The sequence below is a fragment of the Loxodonta africana genome, chromosome 8, assembly GCF_030014295.1.
Source record: "Loxodonta africana isolate mLoxAfr1 chromosome 8, mLoxAfr1.hap2, whole genome shotgun sequence".
NCBI lineage: Eukaryota > Metazoa > Chordata > Mammalia > Proboscidea > Elephantidae > Loxodonta > Loxodonta africana.
The window spans coordinates 22,686,439-22,708,453 of NC_087349.1; the positions used below are offsets into that span (position 1 = coordinate 22,686,439).

Below are 22,015 nucleotides of genomic sequence, written 5' to 3' on the forward strand. Positions count from 1 at the left end.
CTAGCTCTCCACAAACTTTGGCTACTACCTGTTTGTGCTCCCATTACATGCTATACCCCCATAATTCTATAATTTACCACGTATTATGTGATAATTTATTGGAATTCCTATCTCCTAGACTAGCTGGTGACTCCAGGTTTGGACTGTGCATTCCCAGTGTCCACCCCAGTGCATGGAATGTAATGGCACTAAGTAATGGCTGGGTTGCTGAGTGCATTGCCAATTGTTTGGAAGTAAACATGTCTTTGCCTACCAAAGCAATGCTGACTCAAAGAAACGTATTTAAACCGTGTTTTCATTAGGTATCAAGCTGATTTTGACTCATAGAGAACACTTGTGACAGCGTAGAACTGCCCTGATCCATAGGATTTTCTTGGCTGTAATCCTTATGGAAGTAGATTGCCAGGTCTTTCTCCCTAGTTAGAAACACTAATCTTTTAGTTGGCAGCTTAGTACTTAACTGTTAATAAAACTGATATCTATTGCTAATATTGCTTTCTTTTCTAGCATCAGAATGTGTTACCTCTTTGTGTCTCTGTAAGAGGTCAATCCTCTTTCCTTTCCTCCCACCTCAGCCCGGTGGCAGGTAGCTTTTTTGAACTCTTCCCTTTGGACCCCCATTGCCTTAGAAGGAGAAATTAAAAGAAAAAAGTCTTTTTTTTTTTTTTTAATTTTACTGTGATAGTGAAATAGAATTTCTGCCACTTTGGTTTCCATAGTGGGGACAGATGTCAACTGAGAGTTTGCATCTTCAGGATTTGCCCGAGGCTCAAGTAGTCTTCAAGACCACTTGTTAATAATATATAATCATGGTTGATGCATGAGAATCTTGCTACAATGCAATTAGCTATAAAATGAAACTCCACCATCCATCAGTTTTTCATACTGTGGTGGTTTACATGTTATTATGATATTGGAAGCTATGCCTCTTGTATTTCATATACCATCAGGGTCACCCATGGCAGATTTCAGTAGACCCTCCAGACTAAGACACAGCTAGGAAGAAAGGTGAGCTACTTATGAAAATTAGCTGGAAGGAGTCCCTCATGGTGTAAATGGTTGAGTGCTTGAATACTAACTGAAAGGTTGGTGGTTTGAAGCCACCCAGAGGCTACTTGGAAGACAGGCCTAGTGATCTGCTTCTAAAAGGTTACAGCCTTGCAAACACTATGGAGCAGTTCTAATCTGCACACATGGGTTCGCCATGCATCAGAATCCACTCGACGACGACAAACAGCGTAGTACTGGTAGATGAGCCCTCTAGGTTGGAAGGCATTCCAAATACACAGTGGCTGCCACAATGGACTTGAACATACCAATGTTCGTGAAGATGGCTCAGGACCAGACAACGTTTCATTCTTTTGCACATGGAGTTGCCATGAGTTGGAGCTGACTCAATGGCAACTAGCAACAACAATAACAACTGATAATAAAAGTAGCAAAAGAAACTTATTACTTAACAGGTGGTATCTTTACCCCCTATAAGACCTACCCATCAGGCACTTGTTCTTTGGCTTATGTTAAATAAATCAAAATAGCCAGTCTTCCTTCCATTCCTTGACTCTCATCATACATCTTACACCATGCTAGTTTTCTTACCTACATCCACAAAAATAATGTTTAAATTTGGAAGAAGAAGAAAAAGAAAAAAAACAAAAAACTGCTGTATGGTTAAGTAATTGATGTCATTTATTTGATGGGTATATTTATTACAACACAAACATACTTTTAACAGGTGAGAATGACAGATGTTTCTAGAAACACTATCCTGTACTGAATCATGTGTTTTTATAAAGTAGCTAACCTCATTAGTTTTAATTAAATAAATGTCCTTTCTGAATCGCTTTTTTTTTTTTGTCTTTAATAGGTGGTGTTTGTATTGCTCAATCGCAGAAAATTCCTCGTGAACCAAGACCTGGAGAATTTGAAAAAATCATCCGACGCCTGCTAGAAACACCTAACGCTCGGGCAGTGATTATGTTTGCCAACGAGGATGACATCAGGTGCTGATTACTTTCCTTCCTTACATAGGATCAGATTTGTGACCCACATCCTTTTGCTGACGTATTTCTTGCTCAGTGTAAAACCTTGTGCGATTTCACGGGAGGAATTGCAAAATTCTCTTGCAATTACAGACTGCCTTCTGCTGCACCGAGACACAACAGGTTTCTGGTGCTTAAATCTGAAATGCCTATAGACTAAAACCTGGGGACTGAAAGAGATACGAAAGATGAGAAAAGAGATGAGAAAAGCAATGAAGTGAGTGAGGTTAAGGATGAGGCTGAATAACATGTGCTGGGGTTAAAAGTCTCCCATATATTTCCTTGAGGAGATAAGACTCAGGTAGTTAGAATGATGAATTAATTGGTTAACAGTAACTTGGTATCTCCACTCTTCTAAGGTTCACAATTATAGTGTTTCTCGATAAATGTATTTCTTTTTATTCCTATAGGAGGATATTGGAGGCAGCAAAAAAATTAAACCAAAGTGGGCATTTTCTCTGGATTGGTTCAGATAGTTGGGGATCCAAAATTGCACCTGTCTACCAGCAGGAGGAGATTGCAGAAGGGGCTGTGACGATTTTGCCCAAAAGAGCATCAATTGATGGTAAGGATGTGCCATAAGAAGTATTTTATTCCAGTTGAATCAAAGCTCAAAGGCAAAACCAGAGTATCCAAATATGATGGAATGAACCCATTATTGGTGACTCTGCATAGACTTTTTAGTTCTGATGGCAGAATTGTCAGGACAGTGACTATTTAACCAAGCATTTATGTTTGTTTAGGAAAGAGAACCCATTAGATTTCTTTTTTTAAGAAAGGCGACTATAGTTGGCCTTGGATATTTTTGTGATATTAGCAATTACATCCTAAATTTGCATATTTCCATGGTCATATCTGATGGGCACTGGGTTTTATTTTATCTGATGATTATATCCTTGTTGGAGAGAGAATGGTTGATTTATACAAAATGAAGGCATAATGCTTGGCTGACCCTATGGATAAACAAATATACAATAGGAAAGATTTGGAGCATCCGGAAAAGGCAGTCTGCCTTCCAAATATCTTTTTTCTAATGGTCCTGACAGTGACTGAAATTCCAACATTTATCATCATTACTTTGGAGAGAGGCATTGTTTCTAGGTGGTTTCCCTTCGATGACGTGGTTACCTAGCCCGGCTGACACATTAGCCCATTGCTCGTGAATGTTCAAGATTGTATTAGCATTGATTAGTTTATTGAATTAGCTGAGAATGGGGCATATATGGAGCCCTGGTGGTGCAGTAGTTAGGAGCTCAAGCTGCTAACCAAAAGGTCGGTAGTTCAAATCCACCAGCCGCTCCTTGGAAACCCTATGGGCCAGTTCTGCTTTGTCCTATAGGGCTGCTATGAGTCAGAATTGACTCGATGGCAATGGGTTTCTTTATTTTTTGTGGGGAAGGCATATAGGAAAGATTGAAGAGGGTAAATTTCCAGGAAAACCAGGAATATTGTTTCATGTTAGGAGGGAGAGAGAAGAATTAGAAAACCTGAGCTGGGCTTTGAATATTCAGGATCCAGGATGAGATCATTGGCTGCTGTTTCAGGAGTTGGAGAGGAAAGGAGGAAGTTGTGAGGATGATACCTCAAATGGCTTCCCCGTTACACAGTCATCCCTAGAGCCAGGGGCCTGACCAATGGGGTGAAGGTGATTGACCATGAGCCTCCTTGGCTTTTGCCATGAGGCAAACAGGATGAATAGCCTTATTTCTGGGCTACTAGCTCATTCCCATTTGCTATATGCTTTTTGGTCATTTACTGCATGCAATGATCCCAGTATAACATGATATCCATTTCACAGCTTTGCCATTTTTTGATTTTGAAAGAATATTAAAATAATACTTTCTTCTTCAAAATAGGGTTTGATCGATACTTTAGGAGTCGCACTCTTGCCAATAATCGAAGAAATGTGTGGTTTGCGGAATTCTGGGAGGAGAATTTTGGATGCAAGTTAGGATCACATGGAAAACGGAACAGTCATATAAAGAAATGCACAGGTAGCCACTTAAACATTTTCCTTGTCGACTTTATCATTACTGGAGAAATGAAGTTTTTCTATATGGATAGCGGTAAGGGTATCTTCTACTTCCTTTGTGTCTCTTGTTACAGTTTCTCAGCAGGGATGAGCATACACTAGTCATTCAGCAACGTTTGGTTTGCTCATTGGTTCTTATAATCGATCAACAAGCATTTACTGAGCATGCACTGTGTGCCTAGCCCTGGGTATTTCAATTCTATTTGACGAACACTTACTGATCATCTATTATGGGCAAAGCATTTTATTTGGTTTGGTGAAATATACACAAACCAGTAGGACACTGTCTTGCTTTCCAGGAGCTCAGAGTGTAGTGAGGATGCTGGGTCATAATAAATTGTAAGAGAGTGTTTTTCAACTATTTCAATCTATGTCCCCTACAATGGCATTATTGTCCATATCGTGTATAGCTCCAGCAGCTGTGATTTTTTTTGAATGATTCACCTTTCATAGCTTGTGCTTCAAAATAAGTGATGTTGAAGGCGAATTTTTTGAAAGAGAGAGTAAAACTGTCTTTACTTGCAGATAGAATGATTGAGTACGTAGAAACATCTATAGAATTTACAAAAAATTACTGAAAATTAATTAGTAAATTTAGTAAGGTCACTGGATACAATGTTAATATAAGTTTTACGTATATATATACGTGTGTGTGTGTATGTATGTATATAAACCTGTTGCTGTCAAGTCGATTCCGACTCATAGCGACCTATAGGGCAGAGAAGAACTGACCCATATGGTTTCCAAGGGGTGCCTGGTAGATTCGAACTGCTGACCTTTTGGTTAGCAGTCATAGCTCTTAACCACTGTGCCACAGTGTTTCCTTTCTCTCTCTCTCTATATGTATATCTCACAGGAGAAAGATGTGGCAGTTTGCTTCCTTAAAGATTTACGGCCTTGAAAACCCTGTGGGGCAGTTCTACTCTGTCCTACAGGGTTGACATGAGTCGGAATCAACTCCAGGGCAGTGGGTGTGGGTATATATATAGGAAACCCTGGTGGCGTAGTGGTTAAGTGCTATGGCTGCTAACCAAGAGGTCAGCAGTTCAAATCCCCCAGGCGCTCCTTGGAAACTCTATGGGGCAGTTCTACTCTGTCCTTAGGGTCACTATAAGTCAGAATCGACTCGACGGCAGTGGGGTTTATGTATATATATATATGTAATATTCATATGTATATATAATTACATCATCAGGAGGACCAGTCACTAGAGAAGGACATCATGATCATGCTTGGTAAAGCAGAGGGGTCAGTGAAAAAGAGGAAGACCTTCAATAAGATGTATTGACAGTGGCTGTAACAATGGCTTCAAACATAGCAATGATTGTAAGGATGGCGCAGGCTCACTGGACAAAGTTTCATTCTGTTATACATAGGTTGCTATGAGTCAGTGCTGACTCAATGGCACCTAACAACAGCGTGTACGTAATATTTTAAATATATATATATTTGTAATTAACACCTGAAAATGAAACTTAATACTATTTATAGCAGTATTGAAAACATAAAATGTTAGAGATAATTTTAACAAAGGATGCATAAATCCTCTATACTATAAAACTTGACTGTGTATTTTCTAACCATGCTCTCCCTCCCTTCTTTGATATGCCCTTCTTTCCCTTGACCTCACTTCCTTTGGGAATAGCTGTTCAAATTAAAGAAGAACTATGATAAATGGTAGAGCAGACGTACAAACAGAGGATGGGGATGTGAAAACAGGTGTCACATTGCTGAGGAATCTGACTTCACCCTCACTGTATGCTGGGCACTTTTCCAGGTGCTAGGATGGGTGAAGAAAGGCAAGGGCCATACTCAAGGGAATTACATCCAAGTGCAAGGAGACAGACAAAAAGTAAACATGCAAATGAACAGGTTCGTCCAGAGGCTGAGGACAGCTTAAGAAGAATGCGACAGAGTGAATGTGAGCGTGACCGTGGTGGTATTGGGAAGGAGGGCAGAAGTTAGATTGAGTGGTCAGAGTATATCTCAATGAGGAGGTAACGTTTTAGGTGAGGCCTGAATGACAAGAAGTTGTCAGCCATGTGAAGCTATGAGGGCAGCACATTCCAGGATTTAGGGCAAGAATAAGAATCTTTGGTTCATGGTTCAGAAAGAAAGCTCCAAGTGGCTGGAGCATAGTAAGTGGGAGGGAGGGTGGTGGTAGATGAGGTTAAAGAAATAGCCTGGGTTAGGTCAAGAAAGCCTTAAAGGTTTTTCTAGGAGTTCCAGAGCTGAGCACGTTCGGCTTTATCCTACCTGTAGGACTTGCCATCCAGGGAATTGCTCAATACCTGTTTCACAAAGATTCCTATGGCAAAAGTGTAAGGAGGACGGGATCCAAGAGAGAGAAAGGAGGCCGGTCAGTCAGGACTTGTACAGTCGTTGCAGTGATCATCAGTCACATGCTAAACAAAGACATGAGCAATACGGGTGGAACATAGAGCACAGAAGCTCTCTTTAGGTAGCATTTATAGTACAAGGCCAATCATTAACCCTGGGGGGTGGGGATGGGAAGTGATGGAGGATCTGAAAGTTAAATCTCCACCAGGGAGGTCCAGGAGAATGGTGATGTAATTAATTAGAGGAAGACAGAATGCATAGGTTTTTGAAGCCTAACTTGAGTTTGGTTCTGAGATAGCCCCATGGAACTGCCCAGCAGGTGGCAGCATAAGGGTCTGGGACCCCACAGAGAGTTCAGCACCAAAATTACAGGTTAGAGAGTCATAGACGGAGACATGGAAGTTAAAGACAATCACAGAGACAAAATTGCCAAAGAAGATTGAGAAGTAATGAAGAATGGCTACTGACTACTCAAGAAGAGGAGCCAGGAAGGGAGACTGAGAATGGTAGAATTAGGGAGAATGGAATGAACAACACTTCTCTTTCTTTTCTGGAGCCAGGCTATGCACAGAGTTTCAGTATTGCAGAGAGGTGAGACTGAGTGATAAAAAAGCTCGATGTTGTTCTTGTTAGCTGCCATTGAGTCAGCTCTAACTCATGGTGATCTCATGTATAACAAAACGAAAGGTTGCCCAGTCCTGTGCCTTCTCCACAATCTTTGATGTTTGAACCTGTTATTGAGGCTATCGTGTCAATCCCATCTCATAGAGGATTGCTTTGTTTTCACTGACCCTCTAGGTTAGCAAACATGGTAACCTTTTCTAGGAAGTGGTCCTTCCTAATGATATATCCAAAAGAGGCAAGGTGAAGTCTCACCATCCTTGCTTCTAAGGAGCATTCCTTTTGTCAGATTGTGAAGGGTTGAGAGGGAACCGCAATAGGGGAAGTAGAGGAAATGATGTTTTTCAAGAAGTATGGCATAAAAAGAAGGCAGGTATGGTAGAAGACCTTGAGAAATAAGCAGGGTTGGAGCTGGTTCTTTGGAAAAGGATGGGTTTAAGCATGTTTTCAGATAAAAAAGAAAGAATAAGTTGAGAAAATAGGATTAAATGTAGAGTAGTATCTTGATGGAAACTTTAGGGTATGGCATTAAGAGGGTTGTGTTACCTTTAAATAATGCAGTTTAGTTGGGGAAAAGGTATGCACCAACGTGTGCATAACTAACAAAAATATCATAATTAAATGCCAAATTTAGATGTAGATTGAAGAAAATTCAGAGACAATATAACTGTACTTTCAAGTTGGAAAGTTCAAAGCTTCATAGAGGAGGGGAGTGTTTGGTAACATGGAGGATTTGAAGAAGAGCATTCCAAGAGGGAAGAGGCAGGTTATCAGGGCGAAGGCGTAGTAGAGTAGGTCACAACTTAGAAGTATGCGAAGCACGGGAGAAGGAGCAACTGATTGGAAAGGATGAGACGTGAAGGAATGATGGGAAACAGAGAGGGGTGGCTTGTGGAAGGATGTGACAGTAGAGTTTGTATACACAGTGCTTTATGTAATTTTTATGCAGATATATTTTATACTGTGCTTAGTTCTGAATTCTGAATATTATTGTTTGGTAGCTGTCTTAGTCATCTAGTGCTGCTAAAACAGAAATACCACAAGTGGATCATTTTAACAAAGAGAAATTCATTCTTTCACAGTCTAGGAGGCTAGAAGTCTGAATTCATGGTGCCAGCTTTCTCTTTCTGTCAGCTCCGGGGGGAAGGTTCTTGTTATCAATCTTCCCTGGTCGAGGAGCTTCTTAGCACAGGGACCCTGGGTCCAAAGGATACACTATTCTCCTGGCCCTTGTTTCTTGGTGGTATGAGGTCCCCATGTGTCTGTCCTCATTTCTCTCTTTTAGATCTCAAAAGAGATTGACTTCGACATGCAACCTAATCTTGTAGGTTGAGTCCTGCCTTATTAACATAACTGCCTCTAAAATCAAGGAGGTTAGGATTTACAGCACATCAGATGACAAAATGGTGGGCAATCACACAATACTGAGAATCACGGACTTAGAGAAACTGACATACATTTTTGGTGGGAACACAATTCAATCCATAGCTGTACTGCTGTTATTGTTTAGACCGTATTAGTTAAAATCTACCAGTTAATGAAATAGATGAACTTTGCTTGTTTGTTTTTTAATATAATACAACTGGTAGGAAAGTAGTTATTAACTAATCGCATAACTTTAACAGAGTGTTTTCAGCATAACCAGTTTCTCTAAATTCAGATTTTCCAAATAAGCTCATGTATGTAGATGACCACTGATCTCTGTAGATGGAATTTAAATTGAACACCTATTTCAGGCATCAATGCTAAATTTATTTGTGGTAGACTCCAGACTTGATGGTATGTCTGTCTCAGATTCCTTTGATTTATTTGGGTGTTGCTAAAATTGTAACAATCTGTCCAATTAGAACTATTTCTAGTGCAATGTAAATGGTGTTTACTCCAAGAGCTGGGCAAATGCACCCTTAGGGAATTGGGTCAGTAAACAGATTTTCATGCAGATTCCATTGGGTGATACTGAGATATCTTGTCTCTGGTTAGAAATGTGTCACCAAAAGAAATAATGAAATCTTATCACTTAATTATTTCCAACAGTAACACACGAAAGCTTCCAGAAAGCGAAGAGAAGGTATTTGTGCCAAATCGACATCACATTCACTTTTCATTTTTGTCTTGGGGGAAGAGGGAAGATGACCCAGCATGTTAGTGGTCAGATGTGCTTAAGAATAAAAATTTACAGGATATTCCTGAATAGAAGTGTTTGGGGTTTGAAAATTATTTATAGTGCCAAAAAAAGAAGGTGTACAGATGTGCATATTTCAATATTAGGCCTTACGAAGTTTACATTTTCACCACCTACCGTAAGTCAACGCTCCTTTTTGGCACATTCAGAGCGTCACTTGTAGTTTATAAGTTTGGAGTAAAATTTTACATTAGGCAATGCTGATCTGTAAGTGTAATTATTTCCTTCCATGGGGGCTGATATTGGCAGTGTATTTAATGGATAAGAGACTGGCTCCCAGCAGGAGGAGTCTGCCTTGTCAATTTGCAGGAGATACGGCATCTTCAAGCAGTGAAGAGCGTCCTCTTCCTCAGATTAACTTGGCACAAACAGTTTTCTAAGATGATTTTTTTTCCTCCTAGAATCTTAGGAAAGCTTTCAAAAAGATGTGATTTTACTGCTAACTTTGGTATGCTGGCCAAATTCCAAGTGAGGTAATTCCTACCATCCACTTAGCTATTTATGTGGTTATTATTGCTTCTGAGAGCCGCTGAGTTTCTGAAAGCTACTACTATTTAATCCTACTTAAAATTCCCTTTGTCTTCCTCGAGAAGAAAAAAGGATTCTTTTACACTTGTTATCAGTGATGATGGGTGCTATTTTATAGACGTTTGTCTGCCTTCTGCCTCCCTTCCTCATTCTATTCCCATCCTTAATACCTTCCCACTCCCCACAACCCAGACACCTACAGACTCCCTTGAGAGTTGAGTCTTCACCCTCTCCGCAGTCTTCATACGTTTTTCGTGTACCTGTTTACCTACTCAGTTCTCTACCTCACCTAGTCGGCTGTTGTTCTTCTTCATCAGCTCGTTTTTCCCCCTTTTTTTGCTATCTTTTCTCTGATAAGTCTCTTCCCTGGCGTTGTTTTTTCCAGAAAGATTCATAGATAGTGGAGAGGTTTTCTTCAGAGTTCTTCTTTGACTTTTTAATGGCTACGATTCTGACTTCTTGTCAAATATTGTGAGGACGCGATGGTGAATATTCCAGGGACCTGAGTGTGTGTTCTGAGCTGCTCATCACAGGCAGGCTCCCTCTCAGCTCACACAGTGGCTTTGCCTTCATTCCTCCTTCATGAATTGTAAATGCTGTTGTTAGCTTCTGTCCAGTCTGTTGGCCCTGGCTCCTGGCAACCCCATGCATACCTGAAGGAAACACTGCTTGGTCCTGAGAATAGTGGGTTTGGGGAAATGGGAAAGGAGTCTGCATTGCTTTGCCTCCAGGAGATGAGACAGGGTGCACTCAGACCTTCAGTGTTGAAGAGAGGTACAACTGATGGATACAAAGCATGATGGAAGGTCCCAGGTTGTGAGGGGATGAGAGAGAACCACAATAGAAGATGTCATGGGTTCAATTGTATTCCCCCAAATTATGGGAATTAACTTGGCTAGCCATGATTCGGCAGTTCAAATCCGCCAGGTGCTCCTTGGAAACTCTATGGGGCAGTTCTACTCTGTCCTATAGGGTCGCTATGAGTCGAAATCCGCTTGACGGCAGTGGGGTTTTTTTTAGCCATGATTCCCAGTATTGTGTGATTGTGCGCCATTTTGTCATCTGATGCGCTTTTCTTATGTGTTGTAAATCCTATCGCTATGATGGTAATGAGATGGATTATTGGCAATTAGGTTGATGAGATTTACAAGATTAGATTGTGTCTTAAGCCAATCTCTTTTGAGACATAAAAGAGAGAGAAGCGAGCAGAGAGATGGGGTGGGGGGACCTCACACCACCAAGAAAGCAGTGCTGGGAGCACAGCATGTCCTTTGGACCCGGGGTTGCTGCACAGAGAAGCTCCTAGTCCAGGAAAAGATTGATGACAAGGACCTCCTTTCAGAGCTGACAGAGAGAGAGAAAGCCTTCCCCTGGAGTGGTGCCCTCAATTTGGACTTGTAGCCTACTAGACTGTGAGAGAATAAATTTCTCTTTGTTAAAGCTATCCACTTGTGGTATTTCTGCTATAGCAACACTAGATAACCAAGACAGAATTTGGTACCGAGAAAGTGGGGTGCTGCTCTAACAGATACCTAAAATGTGAAAGCAATTTTGAAACTGTGAATGGATAGAGGATTCAGAAGGAAGTGAGAAGAACTGTTAACACTGGAGATGGCACAGGTGGTGAGAAGCAGCAGGAGAGGACAAGCAATGGCAGAACAAGGAGACCAGTGCCAGATAGCTCTGGAGCCAAACCACAGAGCGAGAGAGGTGAGTGCCTGTCTGCGGGAGGCTTCCTGGCAGAGTGGGGTGCCTCTGAGCACTTATCAGTGGAGTAAGGCTTGTCAGCTCACGGAGTGAAAGAGCTGAGTGCTTTCTGGCCAAAGTTTACTGGTGGAGTGGGGTGCCTCCAGGCCCTTATCGGTAGAACTACAGAGCTTTGGAACACTTGCCCCAGCAGGGCAGATGAGGGTGGTGAGGCCCGAGAGGCCAAGAAACCAGGAAGCAGAAGTTGAAGAGACAAAGAATGCAGGAAGCCATGCTGCCTCAGTCTCAAAGGGTATGGCCATGACCTCCAGGGTCTCAAAGGGTGGAGTTGCCACTCAGATGGACTAGGAAAATGGTGTGCCTAAAGCCAAGGAAGCAGAGTTGCTGTCCCAGTGGGTCTGGAGGCATAGCTAAGTCCCAGGGCTGAGGGGCTTCCACTCAGAATCTGGAGAGTGTGGTCAATACCTAGAGTCTGGAGGGCAGGGCCATTGTGTAAATGGTCTCAAGGAACAGAGGATTATTTTCAAGCCTTGAGGGCTAATGTAATGTGTTCTGCCAACTTGCTTGGCGCCTGTTATGCCTTCTTTCCTTCCAATTTCTCCCATTTGTAATGGAAATGTCTAGCTTGTACATGTTCTGTCATTGTACTTTAGAAGCAGTTAACTTGTACTCTAGATTTCACAGATGAGGAGGAATTTTTGGATTTTGGACTTGGAGTTGATTTAAGACTTTTACTATGATATGATGTGGTGAATATGTTTTACATGTGATAAGGACATGAATTTTGGGGGGCCAAAGGGTGGAATGTCATGGATTGAATTGTGTCCCCAAAAAATATGTATATTAATTTGGCTAGGCCATGATTCCCAGTATATGTGATTGTCCACCGTTTTGTCATCTGATGTGCTTTTCCTATGTGTTGTAAATCCTATCGCTATGATGTTAATGAGACAGATTATTGGTAGTTAGGTTGATGAGATCTACAAGATTAGATTGTGGCCTAAGCCAGTCTCTTTTGAGATATAAAAGAGAGAAGCAAACAGAGAGACAGGGTCGGGGGGACCTCATACCACCAAGAAAGCAGCCCTGGGAGCAGAGCGTGTCCTTTGGACCGGGGGTTCCTGTGCAGAGAAGCTCCTAGTCCAGGAGAATATTGATGACAAGGACCTTTCTTCAGAGCCGACAGAGAGAAAGCCTTCCCCTGGAGCTGATGCCCTGAATTTGGACTTGTAGCCTACTAGACTGTTAGAGAATAAATTTCTTTTTGCTAAAACCATCCACTGGTGGTATTAGTGTTACGGTAGCACTAGATGACTAATACAGAATTAGTAGAGGAAAGAATACTTTTTCAAGCAGTTTAGCGAAGAAAGAAAGCAAGAGTGTGGTAGGATTCCTGCCATATAGTGGGATGATGATTTCCATGCTCTGTTGGGGACTGGACAATGTTTTGTTGAAGTTCAGTGGGTTTTCGTTGGCTGGTTTTTAGAAGGAGATCATCAGGTCTTTCTTCATAGCCCATTTTAGTCTGGAAGCTCTACTGAAACCTGTTCTGCATCATAGCTACATGGAGGCTACTGCTAACAGGTGGGTGGTGGCTGAGGCTGAGGTGCATTGACCAGGAATCAACTCGGGCTTCCCTCAGGGGACGGGAAAACTGTGCAAGTGAACAACCAATGCCTCATGAATTGTAAATAGCTCTACCCTTATCAAAACAGATTCCCCTGATCAATCCAGTAAATTCAATGGGTTCCATATACTGTCTTTAAATTTTCCTTTTCCTTTGTCATTTGTTCATTCATTCACTCATTCATTTACCTGTTTATTCATTTTAGACAGCCCAACGTGTGCCTGGTATTGTGCTGTAGCTATAGAGACAAACAACGGAAGCTCCCTCGCCCACCCACAAGGAGCTCAAAGAGACTTACACACTCTCTTCTTGAATCTTAAGTGCTTTTCCCGCCTGTTGGGTTTTAATCCTCAGCAAGGAGGCCTGGGCATTGCTGCTTAGCCTGCATACAGCTGACACTTAGATGCTAAATGGTGGTGAGCATATGCTACTTGAAATGGCCTATTGATTCTTATTTACGATGATAGAAATAGCGGTAATAGAAAAAGCAATGCACAAATATGTTTCTTCCCACAAACAAGCAATTCTGTCAGTGAACCAAATAGCAGGCTCAATGACTGGCTCTCCGAAAGGCCTGCCAGTTTATTTTCTAGTGTCGGAGTAACTAGGTAACCTTTCAGGTATAACTATCTCTCCACAGACCTCTGTTTGCTTTGTGAGGCTATGAAAGGTGGAAGCTGTCCACCGTTTACCCAGGACTCATGGAGATCCAATGAGTGAGTTGGGTGGTTGACAAGGGGGACAGAGTTACAGAATTTGATTTGGTGATTCAGAATGAAAGCAAACCAAGATAATCTTCCTTTAGTCAAAATGTGTTCTGCTATCCCCACTTGTCCCTTGCTTAGAACAAAACTCTGTCAGGGAGAAGGTCTTTACACCAGTGTCATGAGGTGGTCATTAGCCCATACGCTCCTGTTCTTAGTAAGTAAAGTAGCAGAACTCCCAGAATGACTTATTTGTGCCCCTTCGGAGATTCCATATTGAATTTCAATAGACACATCTAAAGTGACGGGACAGACATTGATTTCAGAATTTTAGAGCTGGGACGTAAAATAAGATCGTTCTCTCATTTTCCAGATGATGAAACTGGAACTCAGGGAAGTTAAGTGAATTTCTGAAAAAGCACGTAATTAGACTCAGAGTTACAACTAGAATTTAGGTCTCTTTGAATTTGCCCTTGACTTTTAAAACCATGAGTTTATTTTATTATTTACTTATTTTAGAATTTTTAGCCACATAGTTGAAAGTTTTTTTTTTTTTTGCTCCTGATGATACCTTATGTATAGTAGCAATGCATCATGGACTTTTTAAAATCACCCGCTATAAAGGGAAACAAAGTTAACATACTAAAAAAAAAAAAAAAAAAACTAGTTGTTGTTTAATCCCATTAATCCTCTAGATCATAGTAAATATTTTTAAGTTCTTCATATTGATTTTCAACAATATGTAGTATTTGTCAGTGGATTTTGTACAGTCTAAAACTTTTCATGCAAGTCCCTGGCCCTGCTGCCATTTCTAAGGGTAGACCGAGGACTATATTAAGAAAAAAAAAAAGAGGAGAAACTATTAACTGTAAACTTCTGTAACTCAAAGTCCAGTAGCACTGATTTATAGCAATTTGCTTTGCTAAATTACAGTGAGTTTGCACTTTTAGTCATTCCCTTGAGGGGAAAAATAAAACCTATTTTAAAGCAGTGTGAGAAGCACTGTGATATATAACAGCATTTCTGGGCCGTTAGGGTACACACAAATCACAGCACCTTGTTAAAATGCAGATTTTGATTGACTAGGTCTGGGATGGGGCATTCTGTCATTCGGACCAGTTCCCAGAGGGTGTGGATGCTGATGGTCCCTGGGCCACACTTTAAGTAACGGGTATGAGACTTAGTTGATAGAGATAGCAAAAGCACCTGAATAAATGTTCAACTGTTCTAAAGATTGCTGATAAGCTAAAGACATCTTATAGAAGAGCAACTACCTAAGATTTTAAAGTGTCAAACGCAAACCCGTGTAGCCACTAGCTTGTGTTGTACATACTGTCTTCAATAAGCATATAGATCAGTAAAGTGTAAAGGTATAGTAATATGTATATGTATATCCCATAGCGACTCATAGAAAATCAACTCAACGGCAATGTGTTTGGTTTTTCTTTCTTTTTTTTAAAATGTGTATATGTATGTGTGTGCATGTTTGAGCTTTGAATAAGTTCGTTTCAGTTTGAACCTCTGCTGGGAATTTGCATTTCCACCCAGATGTACTGAATCAGAATCCACATTTTAACAAGATCCCCTGGTGATTCTTAACATATAATACATTTTGAGAACCACTGTCTACTACTGGTTCTCAGAATTGGTCCTTACCCAGCAGCTTTAGCACAGAGTTGAGAATATTATTCTAGAAACACAGATAGACCTGTGTGCATCAGTCGCCTTTTTATTGGAATATTTGGTTTCTGGTTATAAATGCCATGACTATGTAGTGTTATGTTTTAAAAAATTATATACATACTGTTTCAGGGATAGCACTAAATTTCCATAGTACCTGTAATAAGATGTCAGAAACTGAAAAGACAACTTGAAAATATCAAATAAGAGTTAGTTCATCCAATTTAAAAATGTTTATTAGTTTGCTTGTTTGTTTGTTGATTTATTACTTATCCCCACAAACATAGGCTTCACGAGGGCAGGGGCATTGTTTTGTTTACTGCGTCCCAGTGCCTAGAATGGCTTCTCGCACCAATAGGCTTCCTTGAAATATTTGTTGAATGAATCAGTGAATTCGATTTAGCTTATTGATTACGTACTTTTTGTCAGGCACTATTAGATGTCAGGGACATGTCCATGAATAAAACAGAAATGCTTCTTGCCCTCAGGGGGTGTACAGTCTAACTGGGAAAAAAATAATTTAAACGACTCCTTGTAATGAAATGTGTTCCATGTCATGAGTAGGTGAATAAGAGCACACATCGGGGAGCCCTAATGTAGTCCAGGCGAGAAGAGCAATGTCATTTAAGATGCCACCTAGAACATGTGCAGAATTTCAACAAAATGGAGCAGGTTGAGTGAGGTTATTATTTCAAGCAGGAGGAAGCACAAACATCAGCAGATAAAAGATAGCACTTTGAGAAACAGAACAAGTTCAATATGTCTGTGGTATAGAGTAGGATGGGGAGAGTAGTGAGAGAGAGGGGTGGAGAGATCATATATAACTTTATATACCTCATAATGGAGTTGAAATGTGTTTTGAAAGGCAGCGAACAGGCACTAAAGGGTTTTAAGCAGATCAGTGACATAATCGAATTTCCATTTTAGAAGTTTCTGGCTGTAGTGTGGAGAATAAAATTGAAGAGGCATGACACTGGAGGAAGAGAGACCAGTTAGATATTGCAGCAGTCTTTTCTCCCCACCTTCCCCGCCCCCCCCACCAGAGATATTGGTGGCCTAGGTTATGATGACTGCAGTGGTTGGGGATGGAGAGAAGTGCATAGATATAAGAGATATTTTCAGGGATAGATGAGAGGACTGGAGGCAGTGGTGGTTCAGTGATAGAATTCTTTCCTTCCATAGCAGAGACCTACGTTTGATTCCTGGCCAGTACACCTCAAGTGAAGCCACCACCTGTCAGTCAGTGGAGGCTCGTGTGTTGTTATGATGCTGAACAGGTTTCAGCAGAGCTTCCAGACTAAGATAGATGAGGAAGAAAGTCCTGGCCATCTACTTCTGAAAATCAGCCAATGAAAACCCTATGGATCACAATGTCGCATCTGTAGCTGGGCAGCATTTCATTTTGTTTTATGTGGGGTTGCCATGAGTCAGAGGCTGACTTGGTGGCAGCTAGCAACAACAACAACAACATCATAGGAATGGACAATTAATTGAATGTGGAAAGAGAGAATGAGTTTTGGATGACACCTTGGTTCTTGGCTGGGAAATTAAATCATTAGTTGAGAGAACATTTTTGACCTAAGAAACCACTGAGAAAGGGGAAAGGGGATGATGATGAATTCTGTATGGGATACAGTGAGTTGAAGGAGCCCATGAGACATATAGCTGCAGATATCTGGGGAGAAATTGGTTGGCTATATGGGTCAGAAGCTGAGAAAAGAGGTCTTGCTGTAGAGAGAAGTGGGGAACCACTAGTCTATAAAGGGGACTGGATGAGATAGACTCAGAAAGTGTGTAAAGGATGAATTCCCACAGGCCTGAAACAGTGCTGGAGGACTCAGCCTTTAGGGAATTTGTTAGAGAGAAAAAAAAACCTTTTTGCCGTTGAGTCGACTCTAACTCATAGTGACCTTATAGGACAGAGTAGAACTGCCCCATAGGGTTTCCAAGGAATGGGTGGTGGATTTCAACTGCTAACCTTTGGGTTAGCAGCTGAGCTCTTAACCACTGTGCCACCAGGACTCTGTGTTGGAGAAGAAGACTCTGGAATTCCAGTTTCTCTGGGAATTATCCTCAGTATCCATGGGCAGACCCAGTGGCCATGGCTATCATCTATAACCCTGGTCCCCTCCCAACATCTCCTCAGTTACAACTGGTTGGTTTAAGGTGAGTGCTTGACCCGAGCTGGGCCATCAGGATCTTTCCAAGGAGTATTTAAAACTGGAATTGAAGGAGGAAAATCAGTCCCTCTTAGTGGTGAGGCTGTGGTTTGTGAAGCTGAGGAGCTTGTCAAATTCCTCAGTGTGAGGAAAGAACAGGCTGAGAGAATAGTATTGCTATGGAGCCCTGATGGTGCAATGCTGAAGTACTTGGCTGCAAACTGAAAGGTTGCTGGTTTGAACCCACCCAGTGGCTCTGTTGGGAAAAGACCTGTCAATCTGCTCCTGTATAGATTATGGTCTAGGAAACTCTGTGGGGAAGTTCTGCTCTGTCACGTGGGGTCACTATGAGTAGGAATCCACTCAACAGCACCCAACAACAACATGCAGACAGAGGCAAAGATCGCAGATGGATAGTCCTGACTTGTCATGGAAGATCAAGACCTTAACCATGCCTTTTCTGCAGATATGTGAGATAGCTCATGATCCTTATCAACTCTCCCTATTTCTGAAAGGTTGCAGCCTTGAAAACCCTATGAAACAGTTCTACTCCGTACACATGGGTTCGCCGTGAGTCAGAATCGACTCAACAACAACTAACAACAACAACAAAGCTAGCAATCCAGAGTCCAGACTAACATATGATAATACCTGCTTCACAAAGTTGATTAAAAGGAAATAATAAGCATACATTTTCTTGCCTGCTACAAAAGGAGTGCAACAGATACTGTTGTTTACTTATCAGACAGCGATTTGTCTTTCTTCCGGGCCAGCACTGACCAATAGAACTTTCTGTGGTGAGGAAAATTTCTATACCTGTGCTGTCCAATACAGCAGCCATTAGCCTGATGTGACTATTATAATCACTTGGAACATGGCTGAATTTTAAATTTTAATTACTTTACACTTACATTTAAATAGTCTTAGAGGTCTAGGCTGACAGACCTACAGAATAACAGTTTTGTTTCAGTGTACACCCACCCCTGTACAATTCAGTTAATCCTAATTGGTCTGGTCCAATTATGGTGGTCCCATCTTGCCAGTGTTTGGTTTAGAGGTTGACTTGTAGTATAGTTCTGGTCAATGAGATAATTGGGAGAGCCTTCCAGAGTCCATCTGGGGGGAAAGGTCTTTTTGTTCACCTGGTTATTGTTATGCCTGTAGTTGATGGCTAGACCTGCAGCAGGTAAATCATGAGAGAAAGATAGAAAGAACATTGGTCACTACTGACATCATTGAACCTTTGAATTAAACAGCCCTGGAATGCCCTTCCATCCTTGTTATATGAGATAATAATAAATCCTCTTGAAGATTAAGCTATTTTACATTAGGTTTTCTATAGTTTGTATCTGAAATTATCTTAAATAATACAATATATTATCAGTGAGTAGAAGCAATTTATTTAACATGGCATGGACATGCCTCATTTTAAGATTTGAAAAAAATTTAAATTCTTAAATAAATTAAGAGGTAAATATTTGCAGGACAAATTGTTCATATTAAATGGATTCACCACAGGCTTCTAAATACTAACCTTTTAGTGAGTTTAAAATGTGATTTGATTTACTAAAAGTAAAATGATATATAGTTTTTCAGCAATATTTCACTGAGACATATTTCTATAAAAGTTGCAGAATTAATAAAGCACACATATTAGAGGAAGTTCCTTAATTTATAAAAATAATTCACCCCTGAGCTCCTTTAAGAAATATGACCTTAAGCCTAACAATTATTTTACAGATGGTGGTGGTGTGCTACTTACTACCCAGCCAGAAGGTAATTTAGCTAAGCATTTTTCTTTGCAGTGTGAGTGAAAACCTGTTCAAAGTGCTGGCATGTTTATCAACGAGATCATAAGGTCTAAGAGGAGCTAGGTGTTTCTATTATGTTTTCTACGTCTACTAAAATTCTCAGGCCCTTGGTAGACATTCAAACACATGTCCTAGTGGTGTGATCTTGGACAAGTAACTTAATCTTAAACATTCTATCTAAATGCTAATTTTTACAGATTTTAGATTGTGGTGGTGATGGTGGTGGCTGTTATCAGTATGCCTGTTTTTCATAAAGGCCATTCAAATTCCTCTGGTTCCCCCTTGTGTTACCAGTAGGCTCTATGGCTAAAATGTTGAGCTTAAATGTACAACTTGGGTTGCTTTTAGAAATGGTACTTACCTATTCAAGTACCTCGTCAGGGCACCCTGTTATGGGAGGTGGTTCTTTGCTTGAGGACTGTCTTAGTTATTTAGTGCTGCTGTAACAGAAATGCCGCCAGTGGATGGCTTTAACAAAGAGAAATTTATTTTCTCACAGTCTAGTAGCATAGAAGTCCAAATTCAGGGTGTCAGCTTCAGGGGAAGGCCTTTTCTCTCTGCTGGATCTGGAGGAAGGTCCTTCTCATCAATCTTCCCCTGGACTAGGAGCTTCTCTGTGCAGGAACCCTGGGTCCAAAGGATATGTTCTGCTCCTGGCGCTGCTTTCTTGGTGGTATGAGGTCCCTCTGTCTCTCTGCTCACTTCTCTCTTTTATATCTCAAAAGAGATTGGCTTAAGACACAATCTAATCTTGTAAATCTCGTCAATGTAACTGCCAATAATCCATCTCATTACCTTCATAGCGACAGGATTTACAACACATAAGAAAATCGCATCAGATGACAAAATGGAGGAAAACTGTACAATACTGGGAATCATAGCCTAACCAAGTTGGCACATATTTTTTGGGACCACAATTTAATCCATGACAGGGAGGAATTAGTATTCCAGTCAATAGGTAATATCATCCCACCCGCGTATTGCTTTCCTTTAAACCATCTACGCATACACAACATTTTAGCTGCAGGTATATTTACTTACATAACAGTGGTCAAATGGCTAGAATTGTAGATTTTCATTTGGGAAAATGATTAAGAGCTTTCACTAAAGTCATTAATACTGGTTTGAATTTCCCTTTTGTTCACAGTTCCTAACCTACAAAGCTTTCTATAGGCCTGCTCAGCAGAGGTGGGACTATGCTCTACATCTGTCTCCTACCCAGATTTCTTTCAGGAAGAAAACAGGCAATGTTAAGCCCATCTGTTGGAAGAGAGCAATACTCATTTCTTTGCCAAGAGAGATCCAATACTTCAGCTATGTGGATTCAGCAGACCACAGTGAGATTATCTAAAGCTCAGGGATCCATCAGAATATGAGATAACAAGTTAAATAAAATTCAGATCCCACTGGCTAACAGAGAATCAGACAACGATAAAGAGGGCAGGAAACATAGAGGTCATCGCGGCCAAGCTTTTGCTGAGCTTCTCTCCCATCGCGGCCAAGCTTTTGCTGAGCTTCTCTCCCAGGCTGATGTTCAATGAGGGCAGGAAGTGCACAGAAACATTTTGGTTTTACTGATTTACTAGAACCTTTGCAGGTTTTTATTGGTGCAAAATGAGGCTTTCTCATTGCCTCTCAATAGGCTTATTAGCAGCGCACAGAAGACTTTCCACTGTGCTCTTCTCTTTGTCCCTAGTTGAAGGAAGGCGTAGGCCTGAAGCTGGCTGATAGCTGTGGAAGTGAAAAGTCCCAGCCCAGCCGACTGCGGACAGAGTGGGCTGGCTGCCAACCTGGGTTCAGCACCCTGAAGAGCGTGATTTGTCTGAGCCACTTTTATGAAACAGAAGCCCTCTGTTGTATATTTGTGCCTGTGAAAGGGAGTGGTAATGTTGGTGATTGAGAGGAGCAGAAAACAATTCATGTTGGCCTATGGCTGATGACTACCTTCCCCTCCCACTTGCCCCCTCCTTTTTTTTTTTTTTTTGAAGCCTTCATTTACATTTCAGTGCATGGCCAACATTCTGGGAATTCAGGCTGGAGGCTTTCCAGAGGGGCTTCATTAATTTGTGTGAAGGTTGAATTCAGTGGAGTCCAGAGAACTGTTTAATTTTTCTCCTCTGCCTAATGACAAAACAAAACAAAAAAAATCCCAGTGACTGATTTCTTTCTGGGATCAGTCCGTGTCATCCCCAAGACTGACACAAAGCCTGGCTTCAGGGGCTGGCCACAGGATTTACACTAGGCCCCAGAGGGTTGCAGGTTTGATGAAATGTTTCAATGACCTTTCAGGACAGGTGAATTTCAAGTACGGACAAACAATTTGTTCTTCCAGTTCTTAATAACTTCGGATTGTGTATTTGAGGTAAGCGTAGACAGAAGTAGGGAGACTATGAACAAGAGATTTGAGTAATCCCATGAAGATGAGGATGATGATGATGATATTGATTTTGATACAAATAAGATTTTTTTAAGTACAGAGTAAGATTTGCCCTGGTGGCACAATGGTTAAGCGCTCGATTGCTCACCCGAAGGTTGGCAGTTGAAACCTACTCAGCGGCTATGTCAGAGGAAGACCTGGTGAT

The 22,015-nt window shown here is 41.1% G+C and overlaps 1 protein-coding gene across 2 annotated transcripts in view; it reads left to right on the plus strand.

Moving 5' to 3' along the window:
* Positions 1-22,015, plus strand: part of GRM8 (glutamate metabotropic receptor 8) — a 913,900-nt gene that overhangs the window by 414,754 nt on the left and 477,131 nt on the right. Inside the window, exons 3-5 of one of the 2 annotated variants that reach the window (XM_003407246.4) lie at positions 1,868-2,003; positions 2,453-2,607; positions 3,899-4,036. In XM_003407246.4, the coding sequence (XP_003407294.1) occupies positions 1,868-2,003; positions 2,453-2,607; positions 3,899-4,036 (429 nt within the window). Of the gene's footprint in view, positions 1-1,867; positions 2,004-2,452; positions 2,616-3,898; positions 4,037-22,015 lie in introns of both variants that reach the window. The other variant, XM_064289754.1, reaches the window with a different exon arrangement.